The sequence below is a fragment of the Lagenorhynchus albirostris genome, chromosome 1 (genome assembly GCF_949774975.1).
Source record: "Lagenorhynchus albirostris chromosome 1, mLagAlb1.1, whole genome shotgun sequence".
NCBI classification, from domain to species: Eukaryota; Metazoa; Chordata; class Mammalia; order Artiodactyla; family Delphinidae; genus Lagenorhynchus; species Lagenorhynchus albirostris.
In genome coordinates this window covers 182558132-182574077 of record NC_083095.1, presented here as the reverse complement: position 1 = coordinate 182574077, position 15946 = coordinate 182558132, and the positions used below count along the sequence as shown (strand labels likewise).

At 47.4% G+C, this 15946-nt stretch overlaps 1 protein-coding gene across 1 annotated transcript in view; it reads right to left on the bottom strand.

The window, feature by feature from the left end:
* Nucleotides 1-14227, bottom strand: part of GAD2 (glutamate decarboxylase 2) — a 65898-nt gene extending 51671 nt beyond the window's left edge. The window contains exons 1-7 of the mRNA XM_060121388.1: nt 14152-14227; nt 13469-13528; nt 13124-13273; nt 11864-12097; nt 7190-7280; nt 6541-6653; nt 2567-2682 (exon numbers count right to left, since the gene is read on the bottom strand). Coding sequence (XP_059977371.1) covers nt 2567-2682; nt 6541-6653; nt 7190-7280; nt 11864-12097; nt 13124-13273; nt 13469-13528; nt 14152-14227 — 840 coding nt within the window. The remainder of the gene's footprint in view (nt 1-2566; nt 2683-6540; nt 6654-7189; nt 7281-11863; nt 12098-13123; nt 13274-13468; nt 13529-14151) is intronic.
* Nucleotides 14228-15946: the final 1719 nt, after the last annotated feature.

Below are 15946 nucleotides of genomic sequence, written 5' to 3'. Positions count from 1 at the left end.
GTGTTAAAGCAATTGATGATCTGTGGTTTATAAAACTCTGTCGCTGTATCTCTTAATCTGGTTTCTGCACTGGTAGCTGGGGCAGGGCCCTCACTGGTCTGGGAGTCAGGAAATCTGCTTAATCCTGGCTCTACCTACCTAGCTAACTGCAGCCTCTTCATTTAAAAAAAAAAATGCTGAGAACAATCTCTGTTCTGCCGGGCCCACAGGGTTGAATCAGATGAACTTTTGTCTATTAGAAGTTGGAAATGGTCCACAGCAATCAGATATAAGGTTTTGTACATTGGAAGGAGAGTTCATCTGTCAAAATAATCTTTGAGTCAGAAACGACTGGTACTTTAGGTTCATAATTTTCAAATGTTCTTCCGTAATTACGGGCACAGATAGAAATACCAGAAGGAGGCGGGAGGATCGAATGGTTGCCGTAGTCATTTCTTTCTGAATCACCTTTCTTTTCTTGGAAAATGGAGAAAGAGATCGAAGTTGACAATATCAAGGAACAAAGGCATAGCAAAATTATCCTCAGATCATATGACCTGGACTTTCTGAGCAACGCTGAGTGAACTTACATCCAACTTGAGCCCAAGAAACTCGTGCAGAAATCAGAGAGCACAAGGAACTTGCTGGTAGGTCAACCTCATTTCAGGATGTGGAAACAGCACGGAAACCAAAGGAAGAAGATGCCAATATAAGATCACCTGGGCTTTTTGGTCTGAGAATACAGTACATGTAACTATTTAGGGATCCAAATCCACTTTAGGGAAATCGTAATTGGAAGGCAAATTACCTTATACTTTTCTACCCATGGAGAAGCTGAGAAATGAGAGTTATCTCATGGTGGGGACCTAGGCTTGGTAGCATGAATGATGTGCCCCCCAAAGATGTTCACATCCTAATCCCTTAAACCTGTGACTCTGTCACCATACATGGCAAAGGGCACTTTGAAGATGTGATGAAGGACCTTGAGATGAAAGATTATCCTGTGTTACCAGGGTGTAATCACAAGAGAAAGAGGGAGACAGGAGAATCGGGGCCAGGGAAGGAGATGAAAGCAGAGGTCAGAGACGGGGGCGAGGGGACTGGAAGACCTGCTGCTGCTGGTTTTGAAGATGGAAGAAGTGGCCCTGACCCAAGGCAGGCAAGCAGCCTCTAGAAACCGGAAAGGCAAGGAAATGGATGCTCTCCTATGGTATCCAGAAGGAACACAGCCCTGCCTGACCCACTGCAGATTTCTGACCTCCGGAACGGCAGGATAATGAATTCATGTTGTTTTAAGCCGTGAAGTTTGTAGTAATTTGTTCCAGCAGCAATAGGAAAGTAAAACATCAGAGGCTGCTAAATTTGATGCCTATAAATCGAGGAAGGGCATTAAATTAAAATGCTATGACGTGACTGAAAGCAAGATGCTAAAGACGCTAAGGAGGAATCATTCGTTTCCTTTAATTCCACGGCTAGTGGAGTGGTGGTGAATTGTATTCACTGGCTTCCCACCGGTACCTGCCTTTTGTTTCCTTGTTATGAACACTCACACACACACCACTTAAAATAGGAAAAAGAAAAGTTCTGTGGTAGATCTGAGTCCTTCCCCATCTCCCAGCTCCCCGGCCCTCAGAGGCTTTTCGATCTCTGAGGCAATCGTTTCCTAGACTCTAGGCTACCTTGAAGCAGATGTCGTGAAGGAACAATCTTAGGAATTACGCAGCAGGTGATGCTTACGAACACCTGTCAAGAACAGACTCTGGTTCCCCGCAGGTCACATGTGGCAGGACAGTTTGGCACCGAGACCTTGCTCAAACAGCTGCTCCGTGGCTTTGAACTTGCGTGCTGCATTGCCCTGGCACATGCGAGAAAGATGGTGGCTTGGCAGGCTAAAGCCGTTTGGCTTCCTTTATGTGCACAGGATGGGCCATTTTTCCAGTGCCTCAGTGGTAGTAGGAACGACGGCATTAACTCTTTAAAGGCCATGGAAGGAATGTGAAGCACCATTCCCGGGAGCACCAAACTCTCAGCGTCCTGCCCGGACAGCAGCCTGGCAGTAGACAGGAGCCTCTGCTTGGCTGACACAGATCCGGCCCAGAGAGGAGATACGACAGTCACTAGACCATTTCTCTACAGTGATGAAACCTCTGGTTAAGTCAGCCGCAAAAGCGTCTCAAGGAACCAAGAGGGTACAATACCTGATCGGAACTTTATAACAGAAAGACTGTATCAACGGGATGCTTGAGAGTTTTGAGTTACATAGGCACAGCATTGATGATGCAATGAGTTCACAGTTACTCTACCCTCTCTCCTCCTCCCATTGCCCCAGAATGTGACATTATTACAGAGAAGTAAGTAAAGGAATGAGGGGTGAAAGCATTCTGCTTTCTCTTTGAGCATTTTCTTGAATTTCAAAAACAAAGCAGCTCACCCCATTCTACCACCCAGCCGATCTCTCCCCTCATTCTGTCCCAAGAAGTATCTTCTGGAAAGAGAAACCATGGGGTAAAGTATTTCCAAATACCATCCCTTTAACCGGGGCTTTAAGGAATATAACCTTAAACTTGGAAAGAACGTTGACACCTACATGCTCAGACGTGAAGGCAATGAGCCTGGGGACCGCAGCCATCCCTTTCTCCTTGACCTCAGGGAACATCTTAAAGCGCGCAATCAGCATAGCGTACATGTTGGATATAGCGCCACCTAAAGGGCAGAGCAAAAAGTTACCTCTTCTAGTCACTGTCAACGTCATCATTTCACATGCAAGCAACATTCCTTATTTCCATTGACCTAGAGTCCTCCTTGGACACAGGAGAATACCTTCTTACTGGCTGTCCTTTGAGTTGAATCCACAGACTCAAAGGCACTAGCTAAGAGGGTCCAGAGAAGGAGCATTTAGCCCAACTCTAGGATGGATGCCAGCCTTCCACACCCAACTCTCACTGGGGGACTGCAGTTGACTCTGCTCTTACTAGGAGCCCTTTGAAGAGGCTTTTAAGAACTTAAAAAGTGTTGCCTTCCTTCTTGGCTTGACAGTGTGGTCATTCTGCATTAGGCCTGTGATAAACTTATATCATTGGAGAGGACATTTGGAGAGGACATTTCTTTTCATTTCAGCTCATGCAATGCCTTGCACTTGGACTGAGAAATCAGTTGCTATTAATGAGGTGGACTGTTAACAGTCCTTATAGGATGAGGATAAACACCCAAGCCCATCTCATCATATTCATCCGTTAATTCCCCCCAAATGGTTCTTCCCTCTCAATGCCATCATTGAAATATAATTTTAATGCTTACAATTTCATCATTATAGGAAAATACACAACAAAGGGAATTTGAAGTCCATACTGAATTACTCTTCATGTGTCATCCTAAGGTTGGCAAGGATTTCATACCATAAGATCTGTATCTTATAAGCAGAGTTTCATTTGACAAGCAAAGGAAAGTGAGCTTCTCCCCAGGATTGTTGGAAAGTTTAGGATTTTTGCTAACCAGGTAAAAGACAGATCGTTGCGAATGCACATGGATATGCTGATGTGGGAGCTGTGAGACCACGAGGCAGAGTGAAGCCACAGCGAGCCCCCCCAACCCACAGGGGGAGGTGCCCGGGCTCTGCCATCACGTGAGTTCTCTGAGCTCCTTTCCCTTCTGGTGGCTGTGGAGGAGGGTTCTCTGTACCAAGCTGGATGGCCCACGCAGGGCCATGACTCTGCCTTGTCTCTGCCCTGGGCTCTGATGCAAGCAGGCAACCTGGCAGAACAGCAGTAGTCACCCAGAGCCTGGCTTTGTCATCAGTCAGAATGAGGGCAGTCCCTACCTCTTCCGGACCCCAGAGACACAGAACAACTAGAATCCAGGTCAAGCCTGCTCTGAGCAGGCCTGACCGTGCAGGATGCTGGTGGGCAAAGGATCAGCTTTTAAAGGAAGTTTCACTCTAGCTCATGGTTTCTCCATCCTGGCACTCAGGGGTATTTCAGGCTGGATAATTCCCTATGGTGGGGCTTCCCTGGGCATCCCTGGCCTCTACCCACCAGATGCCAGTAGGACTACATGCCCCCCGTCCCCAAATGAGTTGTGACAATCAAAAATTTCTCCAGAGACACTGCCAAATATCCCCTGGGGACAAAATAGCTCCCAGTTGAGAACCACTGCCCTAGTTCTTTTCACAGAAGCTGGGGAGAAAGGAGAGAGGAAGAAAAAGGGGCAGATGGACACAGAGAGAGTGCACTTCCCAGGACAACTGTCCAGGGAGTCCCACTCTGCTTCCCACTCTTTGTCTCATGGCTCTGTCATTCTCCATCTAAAGGTTCAGCTGTCCGGAGAGGGATGAAGAGGCTCCTGGGTCTCTGGACAGAGCAGACTGCACTGTGTCACACAGGCAGGAGGACAGATGCATGAGCCCTACGTGCTCTTCTTTCCCAGGAATCTCCCAGAGAAAGGGTGCAAAAGCAAGACCCGAAACATTCTGAAAATCCTGTTAGGTACGAAAAGGTTTGTGCAAGGTTTCCCTGAGCGGTGACGTTCTCTAGTTCCCTCTGGGTCCCGGATGAGGGTTACATCCCGTAAACAGATTTCTTCTAGAAGTCTCAAAGGACTTTCCATGAAGCATGTCGCCTCTGGCTGTTACAGATGGAGGTGTAAGGACACTGGGCTGCGCTATATATTCAAGCACAGACCTAACTCTTCATGTCTAGTCCCAGGCAATGGGACTCTCAGGTCTCAGGCACATAGATGTGGGATTTCCCTTATGTCCACCCCTTAAATCATAAGACCCTTTCCCCAGGAATAAGGCTGGATGCTACCCAGAAAGGCATCCATTAACAAGTAAGGATGCTGTGATCCATCTCTCCTCTGTAACGCCTTGTAGAAAGCAGGGCAGAAACAGGTTGCTGATGACCTTTTCTTTTGTCCCCTTCTGATTCTGCAAGGTCTGCATTACACTGTAGCCTGGCATCTACGGCTTCCACCTCGAGGTCAGAGCATGTGGGTCTCCAGGATCTAAGGAAGGGGCCTCAGGATCAAGTTCTAGTCTCTTCTACCTGATCGTTCCCCACCATTGATGAGGGTGGCAGCCCTTAGTCCATGTCTGGCTTAGCAGAGCTGCCAAAGAGGAGTCTTTCTCTGGCTGTGTATTTTCTGGGGCAGGTGGGTCCCAAGACCAGCCAGGTAAGATAGGCCTGGCCCAACCCCCCTTAGCCACCTTTTCCGGGGCCACCCGGAGCAGCCGTTCTCTTCCCACTCTTGCGAACCATTAAAAGAGAGCCCAAGGTGCTCCTGGTTGCCTCAGGACAGCTCAATCACACAACCGATCTTACAAGAGAGGGAAGAATAAAGGTAGAAACAATGTTGATCTCTGTACCCTACCTAGTTCCTCACGAAAAAACACCTTAAGAGCATCAGTTCCAGTTAATGATGACAAACTTCCCTCAGTTGGGGATGGTTTTCCAAAGGAACACTAAATACTCAGTTCCCTACAAAATAAAGCTAGCTTAAAATTTATCACAGCTGGTGTTCAATGACTTTAAATTAAAAAAGGCAAATTTTCCCTTTCATTTAACTAACACATCTTCCTTCAGCCCCTGAAAACATATGCTACGGCTTTAAAACCAGAAAATAAAATAGCCGATCTGAGCTCGCAGATAAAGCTGCTTCATTTAAGACTTGGCCCTGAGGCCACTGTTACTCATCGTCATTTCTTCCTTCTGCCTCCCCTTCACTTTCTCTCTCCCTCATCACCCCCTTGTCTTTGTAGATCTGCTGAAGAGGGATCCCAACTTGGCCTTTGCTCTGCCTGACACAATGGCTGGTGTGGCTCTGGCCTCCCCAGTGGGGTGAGCCCTGGGGCAGTAACACCCATTCTGAAGACCCCTCTCTTGCCGCTGAGGAGGTGACAGTCTGCACGCCAGCTTTCCTTTCCACGGGTCAGTGACTCTCTCTCTTCCCACTGCCTTCCTAACTTTTATTTCATCTCCGCATCAAACCAAGGTCACGCACACAGACCCAGGAACCAAAAGCAGGACTTTCTGTCTCAGGTTGATTTTCTTGGCTGGAAGAGGTGTAAATAACGGAGCTGAGAATGCAATGGCTGGTGATAAAAGGCAGGATGGGAAGATTGAATGACATCATAAAGAAGCAAAAGAATGAGAAACCTCTTGAAGAAATCGTCACCCTCTCTCTTAGCTCTAAGAAACTCCTCCTTTCCTTGATGCTTGGGAGAGTGAATTCTCCTTATTCTATAATTCCCTTGTTAGGAGTCTTTCCTCCTTTGTTCCACATGATCCATATCCTATGTGTAGGATCACAGTAGAAGTACTGGGTTAATACCATTGCTGATTATGCTTTTTTCGAACACAAATAGTTAATATTCAAGCATGGTGTAGTTGGCTCGGAGGTGTGGTCAATGGTCACATGCACTTAATTACATTCATTCTTTTGATCAGTATATAGCCTATTTAACCTAATGCAGAAACACAGACTAGATATTTAATCATTTCTAGGTTCATAATAAGGCATGACATACCAGAAGAAAAAAACACAAAGAAAAGTTAAAATATCATATACCAGGAGAAAATATCCCATCGCCAGAGCCCCCAGGCCAGCCAATGATTTCTCTCATTTTCTTTAGCGTGACATATTCCAAAAGCACAAATACTGGAGCAATTTCATAGGTGAACCTGAAACGCAGTAATGGCCACATTTTATGTCTGTAACTCAAAGGAATAATTCATCATTACAGTATCTACAGAACAATTTCAATCTACAGAACAATTTACCATTATAGCACTGGGCAGAGAGAAAAATGTTTTGCTCAGTTTTCTATATTCCTAAAGTCAAGAGCTTCAATCATTGGCTTAATGAGCAAGGGTCATTTATCACAGTGAATAAATATATTGCAGAGTAACATTATAACACTATCTAAAAGACAACGTCCGGTCCCATTGCTCTCTCATATTATACATAATTATAAATCCAACATGCCCCAAAATGTCCCTTTGGTGTTTAAAACATGGTGTATAACTTTGATTGCATGAAAGATATATCAGGACTATCTTTTAAGCTAAAGTAAACATCTATACTCCTCTGAAGTTCGTCTCACTATTTTAGGGGCTACTTAATAAAAAGAGATTTTTCACATGAGAGGTAGAATAAAGATTATGGAATCTCATTAATAATTACCCTGGATTACACAAAAACACGTTTAGCTACTTACATGTTAGTGTTTGCTGTTGATGTCAGCCAGTCTGCTGCTAATCCAACCATATCCAGTCCTGTAGAAAGTTGATTGAAATATCTGGGATGCCCTGAATTAGACAGAACACCAGAATCAGGATGAATCTGATGAAAATAAATGCTTCCGAAACACATGATTTCTCTGCTAAAGAACCTTGAAAGATCCTTCAGTAATAGGAAATGCATACTCAGAAACCCATCTCTCTCTCTCACTCACACACACACACACACACACATCCCAAAGGAGCATTTCCTTTAACAAGAGAAACTGTTTTGGGTTTTGATATTTCTTAAAACATACTCTAAAAATCTTCCTTTAAACATACCCTATAAAAAAAAATAATCGTGATTTGCAATGTGGACACTAGTTTATTTTCTAGCATTCTTTCAATATATTTGCAAACTCAAATGCCGGTGCAATCCAAAGCTATTCAAAGACAGGCGACTTCTTGTTTACACTTGTGCTGTTAAAAACTCCTTTTCCGTTGAAGTTGTCCTGGGAATCAGTCATGTACCATGACATCCTCCAGGCATGCTAACATCCATGGTAATATCAGTGACAAATGGCTGATGATCAGAAAAGACAAGGCAAAAATGAGAAAATAGGACAGTCTATTGAGTGGTTTGCCCTGGACTCAAAAGGTGATGACTGTCTAAAGATGATATGAACAGACCTAATTGTCAATTCTTTTCTGTCTGAATATTCGATCATAAACAACAGAGCTCCTTCGTAGTTGCAATTCAAAATAAAGCTAAATACAGTCAACATCACTGTCTTGTCAACAAGATACATGAAGGTATAGTCAATGGACTGATCAGTCTATTAGCCAGGCTTATCTAATTAACTCCTGGATTCCTCTAAAACTCTCTAAAGGGGTTGACACGCAAACACTCCTGAGGCTATTACTTAAAATGTGATTGTAAAGATCTCATTAGAATTCCACTTCCTTGTCTTGCCCCACACAAGCCTATCTATAAATCTGTGATTTGTTTAGCAGCAAAAATTTTGGAAGATTAACGATTATGGAAATAGCCTCTGATGAAAAGGCATCTGCCACTTACTGGATGCCTGTCTGAAGCCTGGGGATGTGAGAGTCTCCCATGCCAGCATGGACAAAACAAGATAAAGGAAGGCAATGGGGAAAGCAGAGACAAAAGTCAACACAAAGCTGATCTCGGGACCAGGACCAGAGCGTTTCTCTTATCAGCTGCGGGCATGTGGCCAGACCATGAGACCCCCGAGAAGAGATAGGAGCTGGGAAAGAGCACATCTTAAAGAGATTGGGGTTTGGGCAGCTCTGGCTCGTTCTCCGGCATTGTCTTACCTCCCTTTGGCCCTGCAGGGTGCCCTTCAAGCTTTTTGCTCTGATGCTGACCCCGTCAGTCTGCGCATCCACAGAAAGGGAAACAGGCTCGCTGCTACTCCTCTCCGCCTCATTGCTCCCCATTTCATTAGCGCTCACAGCTGAAATCATAGCCCTCTTCTCCCTCCTGAGGCCCCTTCATCCCTCTTTCCCTAAGCCATTTCTTTGAAGCGAGGAAATTAATAAGGATTAGCAAATCTATCCATTAATCAACTCTCCCAACTCACATGCATTTTCTGGACAAATCTGGTATCTGTGATCACACACTAACTCTATGGAAACGTTGGCATGAAAACCTCTGCATAAAATTGAGAGGGATCCCAAGATATGTGTTGTGCCCCAGGTAATCAGAAGGTCAATTCACCCGATGACTTTGGGAAACTGTGGAAAGAACTCTGATGCTTCATTTGCTTGGCTTCCTTCTTCCATAAATTTTTGACCTTGGTCTATTTCACCTAAATCTCTCCTGCCTCAAAATCTGCATTCACTGATAACGACATGGAAACACGCAGGGAGATGATTTGACAAATCACAACAATGTGTCCTCTTGATTTCCACAGAAATATTGTATTTGCTCGCTTCCCATGAACGTATAGGCTGCCGCCGAATCCAGGCAGGGTTCCCTGAGACCTGCCTGCCTGCTGTCCTAGCCGCTACTGCTGCTGCCCACCCCCCGCCGGCCCCATGTTGTGAGCCAGCGCCCGGCCAAGGAGTCGGGTGGCCACGCGCTGCCGCCAGAGACAGCGAGTTTGAAACCAGAGATTAGAGCTGCTCCCGCCTCTGGACCACTCCCCACAGATGAGCAAATGAGCCAGGAAGGACGCGCAGACTCTGTGAACAGCCAGCCGCAGGCAGCTGTGACCCTGGTGTCCATTGGGAAGGGGCCCCAAGTCGGTCCAGGCTGCTCTATCTGGACCCGCGACACACACCCAAGGATGGCCTGGTTTACTGATGCTTCAATGCCTTTGTCTCATGGCTGAGTTCAGAGATTCAAGACAAGATTAAGCCCTCCACCACCCCACCCCACCACTAGCAAACCCAACGACCCTAGCAAACGCTAACTATTCCAGAATTTTATCATTCTCTGCACTTCTCAGTTTTCTTTTGCAACATTCCTTACAGAGGTAATTTTAACAATGCATGAAGACTTCCCCCCTGCCCCTCACTTCTCTCTAAGCCTGGAGTCCAAGTGGAAATTAGGTTAAAGACTCTCAGTAGGAAGCAGATGATAACATGCATTTTATAAAAGAATCTTCTGAGGGGCATTAGCACACCTAATGGTAGCAGTGATGGTAACTGCTTCACAGACCCTAAATAGTACTAGTTGTCAAATACAAGTTACAGCATGAAACCTATAAACTTGCCAGTCAAAAAGGAAGGTGACAGCTGTTAATTACGTGAAATGCTATTGGGGGGGGGGGGGAAGGACCGGAAGACTACATATGTTATGAAGAATATTGACACTGAATTAATATTGATACGCCTTGGTCAGAAATCCAGCTCAATCATGCTTTTTCTGACCTTTAAATAAAATGCATTAGAGCTACACTGACCAACAGTTTCACAAGCATTACGGCAAAATCTAAGCGTTGAGTTGGCCCATCTTTTCCCGACACTAAATGGAACACTGACAGACAGAGCTATTACTATCATTGACCTACAACTTCCATTATCTTAACTCTTTAAATTGCATTTCAGACACCACCAGCTTTTAAGGATGAAGACGTGAAACATTTTTATAGATTCTTTTTGGCTTGGTAACAATCAAAATAATAGGCAGCAATTTACTGTTAATGTATTTAAATATTAGGTTGGGGAATAGATCAAATACAAATGAACTAAAAGCATTGCTCAGGTCTGCACCTACAGGTACACGAAAATCTGGAAGAAAAACCATCTTTAGTACCTAGTACACACATCATGTGGACTCTCTGAATATAATTGAGAATGAAATCTAAGAAGTCTTCAAAATTCATATTCCATAGATTGAGTCTGATAGAAATCTCCGAGTTAAATTATTTTCCCTATGTATCTAATTCTAAGCCTACACTTTCACAAAAGTGGATAATAATAGTACGGGAAATCAATTTCCTAAGGCTTTTATGCATATCTTTCCTCTCTGTTGGTAAAAAGAACGTGCAAAAACAAAACAAAACAAAACAAAGGGCTAAAGGTCACACGGCAAACATTCTTAAAACCTGTTGTTGATTAGAATGATACTGATAATTCATGTAATTCAAAACTTGTAAAGAAAAAGATTAAGTTTCTAGGGAAATTAACATTTTGTGATATTTTACATATTTATTTGTTAGCAAATCTTTTTTAAGGCTAAAAATCAATTTAGATCCACAAGATCTCCCCTCCCCCCAAGTTCATTCACATTTATTTTTATTGCTTTAATGAAGTGTAGTGCCACCATGTATCAGGATGATTAGAGGCAAAGTAGAAAACGAAGGGGTAATCAAAACCTGGGGAGATGAACAGCTGACTTTGTGTAGATAAAATAAAAGCTTAGAGGGCACCCACATAAATGTTACACCTGGGGCTATAAAATGGATAGAGTGTGAAGAACACTATAAAAAAGCAATAAATACAAGATAGACTAAAAATGTTTGCCCTTAAGGATATCTGATTCTCCTCTATCCCTTTTTTCTTTGTCATATATACAGAATGGTTAGGAAGCACGAACATCCTTGTAGAACATGGCTGAATTGTTAAGCTAGTTTGTATTCTGTTTTCTTTTGTGTACATTTATTTAAGAACAGAGGAAACCTGGAGTTCAAATTCGAAGTCTTGGTCATTTGAGACAATGCCAAAACATTATCCTGCTGCTTCAACCATTACATGGATGGTTTGTCCAATTTCTGATGCTTTCTATGCCAAGGAAATACCAGCACTGCACTGGTATTTGGGCTTTTGTTTGGATCATGCCTTTTGCTCTTTCATTTCGAGATTCCCTTTCTTTCTCTATTTTCGGTCATTTCTACAGGCCTCTGTTGACAAATGGTTGCTTCTACATCAGTGGTTAATTTCCATGGTCAAATGCAGTGTAAGATCTGATGATTTATACTTAGATGACGTTTCTGACATTATCAACTTCACAAGCATGAACAGTAACAGCAAAGGGTGCTATTGATGTTAATCATTCTAATCATGACTATTTTCTTAAATGACAAAAATAACTTTGTAAATCTGAAATTATCACTAACTCCATAAAATGAAACATTTTTATAGAAAAAAGTAAAGCTTTAAAAGAAAAAAGAGCTTTATTATTTCTGATTGGACAATACCTGTTTTAATTGCATATTTTAGAGTTGTCTGGCAATGCATCAAAATTTCCTCCAGATTTTGTGGTTGGTCTGCCAATCCCCAGTTATATTCTTGAAGAAGCTCATTGGGGTAATGGAAGTCAATCACTTTGGTTGATCTATCGAAACTTTTCACCACATACTGAAGCAAAATGTCCATAACATCTTGCAGAAATGCCAAAGTGGGTCTTTCTCCATCACACGCTGGTAGCAGGTCTAAAGAATGGAATCAAAATGCCACATTTTAATTTTACAATGAAACTATCCAGGGCAAGTTTGCCAGCTGACAATTTCTCTTTGAATCGAGAGATACTACGTTTTAAAAAAATCTTCTGAAAACGAGAGCATTTTCTTTAAAGAGGAGGGATTCTTCAAAGATGAAGGAATGAAAAAAATTCCAATTCCTCTCCCTACCCCAAATTATTTCTTGCATTTCAGTTCATAACTTGTTTGCTTACTTCCTTTCTTATTTCTTTTCTTTTTCTTTCTTTCTTTCTTTTTTTTTAAGAGACTATGCCTCCATTCATTTGTTTCCCCGGCGTTCCCGCTAAATGTTATTTCTCAGTAAATCTTCTTAAATGATCACGGAAACACTTCAAGTCAGGAATGTTTGAGGAATGCCTTTGGGCATATCAGGCAAAATGGATCATGCAATGTTAGGATCTCTGGCCTATTAAGAAAGCCCACTGTTTCCAAAGACAGCGTGTGTGTGTGTGTGTGTGTGTGTGTGTGTGTGCGCGCGCGCGCATATTTGGGTGACCGCGTGTGTAAGCGCAAGGGAGTAAAACCGCGTGCAGGTCTCACGTGAATCGTTCTCCTGTGAAAATACAGCTACAAATTACTCTTGCGATATAAAGACCTAGAAAGTCTCAGAAATTTTGAACTGGAAACTGCGTCCCACCCGAGGCCTCAGCGGCACCGAGGAGCGGACCTGGAGCCAGGGCGCGCGCGGGCGCCTCGGCCACCGCAGACCCGAGGGCGGCGCCCGGCCGAGAGCGCCGCGGCCCCGGAGCTCCCTTAGAACGCGGACGCCCAGCGCCCAGCGCCCAGCAGAGGCCGGGGTCGGACCGAGGGGGGCAGGCCCAGCCTTTCTCGCTGTCGCCTTAAGGTTCTCCTAAGGTCCGCTTCCGCCCTCCACTCGACGCCCCGGCTCAGGCTCCCGGCGCGGGGTCCCTCCTGGCCGCGGTGGGCGGGCCACGGCGAGGGGCAGAGGCTCCCGGGGGCCCCGCGAGGCGCCTTTACCTGTTGCGTGTAGAAACGCGTAGTTGATCCCCGCTTTGGGGCAGCTGCAGGGCTTCTGGTTGCAGGCGCAGGCGGCCTTGCGGGAGGCGGCCCTCGGGGGCTGGATTCCGCCGCTCTCTGCCGGCTTCTCGGCGTCCCCGTAGAGCAGGGCTGGGCAAGGACACGGAGCGCGGACCTCAGTCAGCCGCCCGCCGGCCCGGCTCCCAGCACCCCGCCCGTCCCCGGCCAAAAATCAAGAATCTCCGACCCTCGATGGGATGCGGAGGTGAGAAGGTGCCTTTGCCCCCCGCGGGCTCCGAGGCGCCTGGCCACGTCCGCCTCCCTCCCCCGGGCACCGGCACTCACCGCACAGCTTGTTTCCGATGCCGCCCGTGAACCTCTGAGCCACCTGACACCAGGCCCTCGCTGCAAGGAAAGACAGGCAGGAGGAGGGCGAGGCCGTAAGAAAAAAGCAGAAAGACGTGTGAAATTTCGTTCTTTGTGAACGACGTCAACGTCAACGGGGTCCGGGAAAGGCTGCCTGCGGCCCCGCACAGCGGGCAGGTGCGGGAGGCGCGCGGGAGGTGCCACTCGGTTAGGGCAAAGTCCCCTTCCTGCCTCGCTTGGGCGAGTTCTCCTAGACACCGAGGCTGTCCATTTCCTCACAGGCTCTCCTTCCAGGCAGAGAATTCTCCCCCCTTTCCAGTTTTTCTTTTCCCCACCGCCACTCCGTCCCTCTCCAGGGTCCAGACACGACGATGGCGGCAGTGCCTCAGGCCCGCGAGTTCGGTGTCCAGGAGACGCCGCCGTGTTTTGGGGGCTCTCCCAGACTTCAGCGGAAAGGGCCAGAGATTCTCTGGGCATCTTCCCAGGGGATAAGAGCCTGTGGGGGGTTTGGTCTCTTGGGTCATCAGGGACACACCCCGAGGGCAGGGCTAAGCGTCCGAAGTTTCCCACTGCAAGTGGAAAAACCTCTTTCAATCTTCCCCAGCCCCGCAAACCCCAGTCCACCCGCAAAGCTCGCCTCCTGCAGGTCCCGGTTCTCCTACCTGTGCCAGGGTTCTCGGGATCCCCGGAACCATCTTCAGATGCGAAGGACCAAAAGCCGGAGCCGGGAGATGCCATCGGCTCTGCGAGGCTGGAGCAGGACGCCTCCGAATGCGAACTGTCGGCGAGCTGCCCTCCGATCCGCCCTGCACGCGCGCGTGCGTGTGTGTGTGTGAGTGTGCGTGTGTGTGTGGCGGGATGAGGACACCGCGCGCGGACCGGCGCGGCCGCCCCGCAGAGGGTGGGTGTCACACAGGGACAGGAAACGTGCGTGTCTGCGGGTGCGTGCGCGCGTGTGTGTGTGTGCTGGGATTAGAGCTTAGAGACGTGGCAACGCTCTGAAAGCTCTGGGGGTTGAACAGAGAAGGCAGTTGCGGGGTCCTCACAGCCAGGAGATGGGAAAGCCCGGAGCGCCGGAGCGATTTTGAAGGAGAGGGAGCCCAATAGGGAAGGGTAAGGGGACGGCGGAAGAAAAAGCGGCAGAGGGAGGGAGCTGAACCTTGAGAGTGCAAGGCAGACAGTGCGCCAGAGCTGGAGTCAGAGTGAGTGGGTGGCAGGCGTGCGTGAGGCGTGAGGGTGCCGGCTGCCCCCGCAGGCCCGGGTGCGCTGTCCGGAGTGCTCACGCGGCTCAGCGCGCGTGCCTCAGCAGGGGTAGACCAGAGACCTTGGCGAGGCGGGAAGGGTGGTCGAGACAGTCTTCTATTTGCCTCGATTGGTGTATTGTTTGAGGTCTATCTCCCGCTGCGGGGAAGGAGGCGCGATTCCCGCGCCGCCTTCCTCCAAGAGGGTGCTGAGGTCGCTGTGACCCCGGGACCCCTGGCGACCGGGCCAGAATCGGAATCGGGAGCGGTTCGCGAGCCTGGGGAGGGGACGGTGGGGGAAGGGCATCTATGCACTGACGGGCTCAATTCAGCTCCTTAGGGGAGCCTAATGCCTGCCTACTGAGCCGCGCAGTCCCCGGGGGCGCACCATTCCTGAGCTTCGGAGCGCGTGGTCGCAGAACCCACCGTCCAGGTTCTGACTGACGGCTGGGAAGAAAAACTGCTGATTGAGGCAATTAAAATCTATGCTGGAATCTATCACCAAGGACCTCAGCCTGGGCAGAGAAATGAACGCACACTTCTTGGAAGGGGACTGGGAAGAGAGCTAGAGCCGGCTGGGTGGACGGCCGATGGGGGGATGGGATCAGGTCATTTGGTGACCTTGGCCTGCGGAGGCGCGCAAGGGCCCGCTGCTTACGTGTCACGGGAATCGGTGTGTGCGTGGGAAGCGTGCACCGAGTTTCCAGTAAGCAATCTGAGCTGTCCAAAGGCGGAAAGAAGGCATGGCCTGCTGGGCCCTCGTTTTAGAGGGCCTCAAATCAATGCCCTCCTGATCCCCCAAGGGAATCTTCACGATAGGGTGGGGTGGGGGGAAACGGGAGTTTCGCTATTTCTGAGGCTTGGTGGTAAGGGGTTTCTCCTTTCCTGAGAAAGTCATAATCTCTCCTCTCTTACATTTTCCTTTCTCTACAAGCTGTTAAACAAAGGGAGGGCGCCTTGAGAATTTGGGGCCTGTTGAGTTCGCGTTGCTTTCCCTTGGCAGTTAAGATCAGTGTCAAGTTTGCCTTGCAGCTCCTGGGTGCGCAGAGAGAGGGTGAGGATGACCGTGGCTGGGAAAGTGCTGCGTCCGGCCTCCCGCGGAGCATTCCTCAGCGTGCTGCTCCCCTTGGGCGAGCGCTTCTCATTTCCACTGTGTTCACGGGACTTTCTTTCTCTGCTCTCAGAACCACGTTACCAAAGCTGCTGCTAAAGCAGA